The 10,096-nt window shown below is 48.7% G+C and overlaps 1 protein-coding gene across 3 annotated transcripts in view; it reads left to right on the top strand.

Moving 5' to 3' along the window:
- The window catches only part of SPAG6 (sperm associated antigen 6), a 58,424-nt gene extending 56,789 nt beyond the window's left edge, over positions 1-1,635 (top strand). For all 3 annotated transcript variants that reach the window (XM_019532145.1, XM_019532138.1, XM_019532155.1), the window contains one exon: positions 1,223-1,635. In XM_019532145.1, coding sequence (XP_019387690.1) covers positions 1,223-1,289 — 67 coding nt within the window. In that variant the 3' untranslated portion in view covers positions 1,290-1,635. The remainder of the gene's footprint in view (positions 1-1,222) is intronic.
- The last annotated feature ends 8,461 nt before the right edge of the window (positions 1,636-10,096 follow it).

Raw genomic sequence — 10,096 nt, 5'->3', positions numbered from 1 at the left:
ATGGAGGCAAAGAAATTGTTAAATATGTTGGCTTTGTCGTCTGGTGTGATGACCAAATTTCCTAGCGTGTCTTGCAGGGGCCCCACATTACCCAGAACCTTCTTTTTGCCCCCTTTGTATTTAAAAAAGGACTTCTTATTGTCCTTGATCTGGGAAGCTAGTCCCAGTTCCATCTCCATCTTGGCCTTCCTGACTGCCCCCCTGCATCCCTGAGCAACTGCAGTATAATCCTCCCTCAGGAAGAAAGCACTCAATCGATATATATTTGGAAAGTTATCTTTTTAAACCAGAAAGCCAAAAATGTATTTTTAAAAATATATATACAAATTTTAAATCTGCAGAAAATATAAGGAATAAGGAGAATGGAAACCCCATACATGGTAGCTTTGAGGATTTCTGTTTGAAAATTTTCAGGCATGTGTTACATGGAAGCTTGCTTCTCTCTCCTTATATACTGCTCATCTCAAAACACTAAAGTGACAAAACTAAGCCTGTGTAGATCTTTAGAAGTGTACTTCAGTTTGTGTTTTTAAGAAAACAAAATGATACGCCTCAGATATTATATTGATGGGTAAGGCATAAGAACATGGGATACACATCAAAGCAAAAACATTTGCCATCCTCCATCCAATTGGTCTGTTAAAGCTGAATGCAAGGCAGCTGGTCACAATGATTAATAGGTATCTATTGACTGATGTCCATTGTTCATTTGATATAGAAATAATTTCCTTGTAATAAAACATGGTTATTAGTTCAGTATTATTTTATTTAAAATTGCCATTGCATTAGTTTTTAGTGCGCGCTCTTGCATTTCACTGGCAACAGTAGACCATTATCCTGTGACAGCCTATGGTTCTGAATGTAAAACTCGTGTTTTGCATGAAGGACCAGAGTTTTACAAGAACTCAATCTCCAGCAGCTCCATTGAAGACAGTGCTGTTGGGTGCTGAATCTTCTTGACATTCTGACCCCAGCAGAACACAACACTTTTGAAAATCTGATCCTGTGGATCTGAATAAGTAACATTCACATCCATTTTGCATAGGTGTAAAAGTATTACACGAGGAAGCAGGCCCTTACAGTATTTCAATTCCCTGAGGTATATTCAAAATTTAACAGCAGAGATTTTTTCTATCAATACATGACATATTAATAGAGTTTTAGCATTTAATATACTGCATGTTTCCCTGTTTTATACACAGACAAAATGTTTCTCTTTCAGGTATTATTCTCCTGGATATTCTGAAGCACTTCTGGAAAGGGTGGAAAATTATCAACCTGTTCTATAAACTCTTCAATTTTTCTGTTATTAAAGGCCTTATTTCACATTTGTACTTTTGTGACATTGCAAATACAGTTTTGAAGCTCTTGCCAGATTCTGAAATGCTCACCTTTCTGAACTATTAATCACCATTATAAATTTGTTGTCATTTTGAAGAAGAAATCTTGACACCTTGAGGTAAGTTTAGAAAAGAGATTCAGAAAATAGATTCTCCAAGTCAAGTGTTCATTTTTTCCAAAATCCATATCTTGCAGAGTGCTGAGGACTTTTAGGATGTTCTTGCGAACTTTCTTTAACTCCTGTGTAGTCCAGCAGGCTGTATTTTATTAATTATAAAATCATTGCTTTCCAAATTTTGCTCCTTCCTTTTTCTCTTTCCTCACTCATCAATGTATCACCATCCAAGAGTGACAATTCGTGACACACAGGCTAGGTACAAACATTCAAAAAGATTGAGGAGGAATTGATTTAAGTTCTGCGGTTTTCTGTAAGTGGTGTAGTTTAGATCAGTAGCGAACAGAACACATATTAGCCCTTTGGTTGAGGGGTGGATCTTATATGGGGTTCTGCCATTTTTAAACCAGTCTATGTGCGTTGAACCTCTCTTCTGGTTCTGTTATGAGTATAGACCTATTTTGTGTGCTGAACTTATGTTCTGTTATAGCTATAGAGCGGTTTCCAATTGCTTATGTTAGTAAAAGTGGAATGTCTGTACCTGATCTCAAACTGCAGAATCAGTCCTTATCCTTTACTTCCTCACAGAGAGTAAATGGGACCAGGCTTTGCCCCTCCGCCCCCCTCCAGCATTGGAACAATTATTCCCTCTGTGCCTTTATATGCAGTTGAAAGCATCATCTGTGGTAATTACTGCGCTCCAGCAGATTCCGGCATCATGTGTATCAGCATTCTCACACTGAAAAATGGTGGTGGGGGTGCCTTAACTAAAGCTTGTTTGATGAGCTTTAGTTAAAGCACTCCCACCACCATTTTTCAGTGTGGGGACACTGATATCCATGACACTCCAGGCATTTTCATTAGAGTGGCCCTCAGAGACACTCTAATTAAAGTGCACCTCCTTCCCCCCCCGGCACACACACACACTCCTAGAACACATGTATAAATGCTCTTGGGGCCTAAAATAGACAAGCCATTACAGCTGACCACAATATAAGGGCCATATTCTGCCTTGTTTGGTGGAGCCAGCATGATGAATGAGGGATGCTAGCTATTGCATCCTGTATAGGTGTCCTGCAGGTCAAGGCAAGATTTCTCATGATGGCAATGCATCATACTTGCATTGATTCTCTGTGGAGGGAGAGAGTGAGCAACCAGTAAAAACTTCCTGCAAGTGCACTAGGGACTATCGTCTATAAGGTCTTGCAATAATCAGAGCACTTTTAACCTAGCTGAAGATAGTGAGAGTACCAAGGGTATTCAGCATTTGCTCAGTCACAAGTGACACAGGCAGACTCTGCATGTGGCATGTGAGAGATCAGGGAGGGGACATGCAGAACAGCAGCAGATAGGACAAGATGCATACAGCAAAGCAGCAGATCAAACAGGGAACACAGGGTAGGATACAGAAACCAGAGCAGCAGACTGGGCAGCAGAATGGTATTGGAGTGGCACTTAGTTCAGGTACAGGGCTAATTTGGTGCACACATGCCAAAATATTTAGCTTTCACTGTTGCACTGCTGCACCCAGGAGCCCACAGGATTGGTGCCAAGAATAATGTCTGTAAGGTACTCAGTGCCTTCAAAAAGAAATTAGGGGTACTGTTCTCAGTGATTTAAGTGAGCGAAGTTAAGGTTTTTTCAGTGCTCGGAGACTCTCAGTATTCTGTGGAATTGGGTCCAAAGAACTCTGGAGCCTACATAGGGCCTGTCATTGCAGGTCAGATCCACTTGGGTATGACCCACTCACTGGAGCAGTCTGGAAAGATTTTACCCTGTTACGTGGTATGAAAAGACAAGTAGTGTAACAAAGGCGATGGAACAACCTAAGTGCCAGCCTGGGGTAGGAAACAGGCAAAAATAGCAGCAGCTGCTGTGCTGCTTGCCTGATTGTTGGCAATACAGCAACTGAAGCTGCACCCCGCCCCCCTCCCTCCATGCCCATGTTGCCCAGAGTGCTCAAGCACTCAGTTACATCTCTGGAAAATGCTTTTAATTTCTATTTACCCTTCTTATATATCAATGCAGCACTTACCTGGAATTGTCTTTTGTTGTTCTTTTTGTATTACTGTGTTCCTCCTTGTTAACATGTGATATTTTCTTTCAAAGACTATAACCATTGTTTCTGGAATAGCATGCTGAAACATTTGCAACTGTAAGGGAAGATGGAGTTTAAGAACCCCTGCAGGAAAAAGAAGGTTTTTGACATAAATAAAATGTGTCAAATTAACTTTTTCCACTTTCTTAAATATGTTAAATGAGTAAGTTTATAAAACAGGTATAATCTCTTCCAGGATTTATAAAACAGGAGCAAAGCTTCACTGTAGTTGGAAATAATTTAGAGTGGGCTTCTTCTGATAAATTCTAAATTACAGTACTGTGTTCTTTTATACTTGTCAGCATCTTTTTTAGCAGTTCAGAAAAATATCTCTGGGCTATCTGATGTAGAGGCCTAATTCTGCAAATGGCTGAATGCTGCAATGAGGTGTTGAGTGCTGTCAACTTCTAAAGTGCCTTGCAGTTATGTAGCCCTAACTGAAATGGAAACAGACTAGGTCCGTGAATTCAGATGTTAAACCATTTATAAACTGTACCAGCTGGGTTCTTTCTTTAGCCACACCAGAATAAAAACACACTAAAAAGGCTTGGAGCTTCATACATTTTAATCAAAGTGCATTTTTCTTTTGGCTTAATATTCTGCCATTATTAATGCTAAGGAAAAACTTCAGGTCTTGCAAAGAATTACTGTAATGCTGTATGCATTTTCTTATGCATACAGGGATGCTTAGTACATTAAACTCTATAGAATTCCCCACCAGAATAATATAGAATAAATTAATTAAACCAGCAAACATAAAGGGATCCACAGTATGTATTTTCTTTCAGGAAGGAAAACATCCTATCACACCCTTTAACTTAGGGGTTTTCAACCTTTTTTAAGAAGTGTACCCCTTCTGTCTCAAAGTTTCAGCTTATGCATCCCTTTATATTTTTTTGTGTACTGCTACAGTTGCCCCAGAAACTGTGTGATGCCACATGTCTGCTGCCATGGGGTTGCGCTGTGCCCCTTGCCCGCCTGGTGGTGGGATGCACGTGGGGTTGCAGCGAAAGCTGTAGTGGGGTGCAACATGTAGTGCACAGCGGCAGCCGCCTCTGCCCCATACACAGATCGGGGGATGGAGGCATGTGCTCCTGGGCCTCTTCTGGGGTGTGCACAGTGGTGGGAACTCCCCCGCAGCCCTGAACAAACCTCCTGGGCTCCGATCCAGCACTTGACCCAGCCAGGGCCCCATTCACCCCAGACCCTGCCCCTGCCTGTGCCCTGCTCCCTCCCTCACTGTGGGGCCCTCAATCTACCCCCTATGCCCCTTACCCCTCCCCTCCCCCTACAGATTTACCTTTTGGGGCAGGTATGGAGTGTGTGTGTGCGCACATGTGTGCGCACACTTAGCCCCCCAAACTAATTTTTTATTCCTCCATCTATGGTCCTCACATGCTGGACAGTAGGTATATTGGACTGTAGCCGTTCACATGGGGCATGGAGAAGGAGAAGGGGAGTGATTGATGGGGGTGGCTGCGGGGCATCTGGGAGATAAAAGGGGCTGCAAGAGAGCACATGTATGCGTGTATAAGTGTATAATTATGCATGTGTGTGTGTATTTCTCAAAGTGCACAGCTACAGCTTTACATTAATTAAGCTCAGTTCATGACTGATGTAGTCCCCGTCTGAGCCAGCAGGGCCAGATCGCTACAGTATCTACGCAACATGATGACCACATATTATGCATGTGTATGGTAAACAATTTGAAAATATATTGCGTTCGTTGTGCATACCCCCTATGCTCTTTTTAAGTACCTCTAGGGGTACGTGTATCCCCGATTGACAACCACTGCTTTAACTGATATATTGTATATTTCCCAGGGATCCCACGTGGTTATATTTTGGGATCTAAACAAATAGGCCACAGAGTTTTAAACCTTTCTACTGTCGTAGAAAATCCCAGGATAGTGTCAGGTCCTGGCATGTTGCTATAATGAACAGGAATGATGATGCTCTGCAGTAAAGTGTCAAAATCTACACATGTGCTGGTATTAGGGTGGAGTAAATTAATTAACTTCACTGTAAGATAGTAGTGTTGGGGACTACTATCTTATGGTGGAGTCATTAAGTGTGATTAAACACACGTGTAGACAGTGTCAGCATTTGTACACATGTATGTGCCCTGCACTGTAGCACATGCAGTTGTATAACCAGCAAATACACATCAGCTCTGAGAAAATGGCGACAGCATGCTTTTGAACTAAAACAACTCAGAGGTGCTTTAGTTCAAAAGTGCACTGCTGCCATTTTCTGTGCTGATGCACATTTCGCCACTATACAACTGCATGCTGTGCAGTGCAGTTCACATCAGCTCGTGTACAGAGCAGACTGGATTAATAGAGCCTGCTCCATAGTGGCGGATCTCTGGCGCATCATGGGACAAAAATATGCGTATAAGTGTCCTGTGTGCCTGGTCAGCCCAACCAGTGTGGGGCCAGACCCCTGGCTCCTGCCAGCCCCTCAGCCACTTGAAACGGCCGTCTGGAGCCTGGGACTGACCCCCTCATGTCCCTTGCCAAACTGAGGCTGCTTCACCCTGGCCCAAATTGCTGCAGTCCTGGGCGTACATGTAGATTCTACGGTTGGGAGCAGTTGACTCCAAATCAAATTTCTCTGGAGTTTCTTGTATTGCATTAATTTCATGTGTAGTTGCACCCTGGCTGCATCTATATGAGATGCTTACTGCATAGTAGTAACAAGCTCCTTAGTACTTCACAGCAGTACTTGGTTATGCAAGTACTAAATGACTGCGTAGTAGCAACTTGCTGTGTCTGGGCACCATGTATGTCTGGTTGGGATGGATCATATCCATCAGTATGGACTGCAGGCACAGCAAGATGCCCTTCACCACCACCTTGTAGCCCGTGCAGAGGAGGGACACAGGATGCCAATTCCTTAGGTCGTGGGGGATCTCCCTTCTTCAACAGGAGGATCAGCACAGCCCTCCTACTTCCCTAAGATTCGGCCCAGACCTTGCTGTGGTCTGGGCCGAGGACATCCCAGAAAGCCCGGTAGAACTCTGAGGTCAGCCTGTCAATGCCTGGAGCCTTGTTGCCAGGCATCGGGCAGGGGGCAGCCGAAAATTCAGCCAGAGTGAGAGGAGCTTCCAGCCGGTCCCAGTCACCCACGCTGACCTGCAGGAGTCCCTCCCACAGGGTCTGACAGGCCTTGACATTGGTCAGATGCAGGGAGAAGAACTCTTTGTAGAAGGCCCATGTGTGCTGTTGCATCTCGCCTGGATCTGTGGGGGGGTGCCGTATTTCTTATATATCTTGGCCCCCTGCCTCCTTTCCAGGGCATAGAAGAAGTGGAAGCTGCAGTCCATCTCCTGAAAGAGTTGGATGCATGAGTGGACAAATGCACCGCGGGTGTGGTGGTCATCCAGAGCAGGAAGCTTTTCTCGCCTCTCCTGACACTCTCCACAGAGGGACAGGTTGGTTGGGTCGGTGGTCAGATGCCTCTCCAGCTCTAACACTTCCTGCTCGAGCTGCTCCTGGGCAGCCCCCCTCTGCCAGGTGTGCCCCTGAGTGTAGCCATGGCAAAAAAGCCAGATGTGCACCTTCCCCACATCCCACCATCTCCGAGCTGAGGACAAAGCTGCCTTTTGCTCCTGCCAAGCCAGCCAGAACTCCTGGAAAGCCTCCCTGAAGCGCACATCCTCCAGCAGGCTGGCATTGAAATGCCAGTAGGCCGACCCTGGAAGCCCAAGTCCCAGTGTGGCCTGGGCCCAGACAAGGTGGTGATCACTGAAAGGGATTGGCCAGATGCCACAGGAGTGGGCCCAGGCAAAGTGTGGCAAAGAGATATAAACTCGATCTAACCGGGAGTGGCATGCCTGCTCCTCCCCTCACATAAGTGAAGGCAGGGGGTTCAGTGGGGTGATAGGCACACCAGATGTCCACCAGGGAGTAGTCCAACTGGATCTGCCTGAAAATCCCCATGGTGGCCTGGTTCCGCTCCTTGCCTGACTGGTCTCGCACATCTAGGGTAATGTTAAAGTCCCCGTCAAGAACCAGGCATTCGCGAGGGTTCTGGGTGCCAATGTATGTGGCTGCCTGGTGGAAGAAATCTGCCAACTCCAGGTCCTTTGCAGGGGCGTACACATTCAGAAGGTTCAGGAACAGCCCCCACACTGGGACCCAGAGGTGCAGCAGGCAGCCTAGCACCACCTCAGCATCCTGGAGAACCTCCAGCTGCAGGCCCGGGGAGAACAGTGTGGCCACCCCAGATGAGGTGCCTGTAAGGCGACTAAAAAAGACCCTGCCTCCCCACTCCAGTGGGCAATTTGGTTCATTGGCTGGAGTCATCAGGGTCTCCTGCAAGAATACCATGGGATACCCCTCCTCCTGAAGGAAGGAGAGCACCCGGCACCTCTGGAGACCCTTTCTGCAGCTGTGGATGTTGAGGGTCATGATTTTAAATGACCTCATGGCTGGGGGGGGGCACGAAATAGATGGCTCAACAGGGGCCTCATGCATCTCAACCCAGTGTGGGGCCTGCTGGTTCGTGTAGTGCCCTCCCATATGCATAGAGGGCATCTGAAACTGCAAGCCCGCCTATAGGTCCGGGCATTGCAGGTTTTGGGCCCCTTGCCTTCCCCTGCCAGTGCCCTCACAGTGGCAAGGATGCTGTCAAAACTTCCCAGCAGTCCAAGGCTAGAAGTACCTTGCTGGCAGACCAGCGGGTGTAGTCATGGTCAAGAACTACAAGTAGCTCATCCCTGGAGACTGCTGGGACCGAGAGGTCTGCAGGCTCCATGGAGCCCGCTGGTTCTTGGCCATCCTCCTCCTGGTCCTGGAGCTCAGAGGTCTCTTCCAGCACCATCTGAACCCCCCAGTCTGCTAAGACCCCAGACTCTGGTTGGGATTGGGAGAGCTCTGCAGCCCCCTGGGACAGGGGTGGGGGCAAGGGTCGGGGTGGGGCTCTTTCACAAAATGGTGAGGTAGAGCTAGAGCCCGGGGGGGGTCTGTGTAGGGTCTCCGATGAGATCAGCCTGTTGATTAGGGGACCCCACCATGACCCCTTCTGGTGCAGGACTATGGGGCAGGCTGCATGTGTGGTTCTTCTGGGTGGGGGAGGGAAAAGACCCACGAGGCACCGGGGTGGCTCTGGTGTCTGCCTCAGGGTCCTGGGAGAGGGCACCTTCTTCCTCAGAACTCACCGGGGTGAGCCCCAGGGACTTTGTATCCCCTAGATCAGAGGGAGGAGACTCTGCCACCAGGCCTTCCTTTGGGCAGGCTTCAGTCTTGGTGCCTGTGATTTCAGGGGGTAGGCCTTGGTCAGCAGAATGAAGGGCTTCTCCCATGGGCTCCTGTTCAGGACTATCTAGCAGTCCCAAAACCTCTTCTGTGGGGACTTCCCATTTAATCTTTCCTGGGTGGTAGGGTGTCAGGCACAGCTGGGCGGGGGGAGGGCCTGAAGGCTGGGCTTCTTCTTCCCCCCATGTGGTGGTCTTGGGAGAAGGAGAGGAGTCCTCAATGTCAGAGGGCTCCAGCTGTGCCCATGCCTTCCTCTTGCCTTTACACCTGGAGCAACCTGCACCCACTCAGCCATGGGGTGGTCCTCAGGTGGACAGGCTCCAGCAGGAGAAAGTGAGAGTTGGGGAGGGTGGGGAAGTCACAATGGGGGTATGACTAGGGGCAGGGGGGCCCTGCTCCCTCTCTCGCCCTGGTTGCTGGTGCCCTCCCTGGGACTCTACTAGATTTGGTTGGGGGGCAGGGTCCCAGGAGCTCATGGGTGGGCTTGTAGTTGTGGCTGGGGTGCCGGGGGAGTAGGGCACTGGTGGTAGGGGTGCTCCTTTTTCCAGTGGGACCCGCAGATACCCTCTCTACCTGCCCATGGGGCACTCATAATGCGAGTGCCCTGGAGCACGGCACTGGAAGCACCACAGGCCCCCCTCCCAGTGCTTCCGCGGCCAGCTGGATTATGACCTGGCAATGGAAAGAGTGCACGTGGCAGAGGCCAGGGTCTCGGCACCCCAGTGAGAGGGCCACCACCAGGGAGATAACTCTTCCCAGGGTTTGGAGCTGGAGGAGCAGGGCCCAATTAGGGATATAGGGAAGGATGGAGCCAAGGACCACCCTGGTCCCCAGGTCTTCTAGAGGCTCAAGGGGAATGTAGTCCCTCTCCACCACCTTTTGTGCAGCAGCCTCCAAGGCAAGGAAAAAGACCCCCTTGCCACGTAAGTGAGAGGCCACCATGATCTTGGAGGCCCCCACTACCTGAAGCAGGGCCTGCACCCAAGTCTTAAAGTGCAGGTTCTCCCTCTTGGGCAGTTGGAACTTCACCCCATGCCTGCAAGTGAGTGCCAGAAAGGGGGCCCCACTGCCCAAACTAGAAGGGCTGGTGGTGGAGGGTCCAGGCCCCCCGGCTTTGGATCTCCCTGCAGCTGCCTGCCCGGGGGGCCATTTTGATGGGGCCTGAGCTAGGGCCAGGGACAGGCTGAGTGGGTTTGCTGGCTGGTGTAGTGCACCTGGTCCCCTCAGGTGCTGGTGGTCTAAGCTTCAGGGCAGGGCCCTTGCCTTTCCCACCCCCAGCTG

Source organism: Crocodylus porosus, unplaced genomic scaffold, assembly GCF_001723895.1.
Source record: "Crocodylus porosus isolate Cpor-Errol unplaced genomic scaffold, CroPor_comp1, whole genome shotgun sequence".
NCBI lineage: Eukaryota > Metazoa > Chordata > Crocodylia > Crocodylidae > Crocodylus > Crocodylus porosus.
This window is presented reverse-complemented; position numbering and strand designations above follow the sequence as displayed.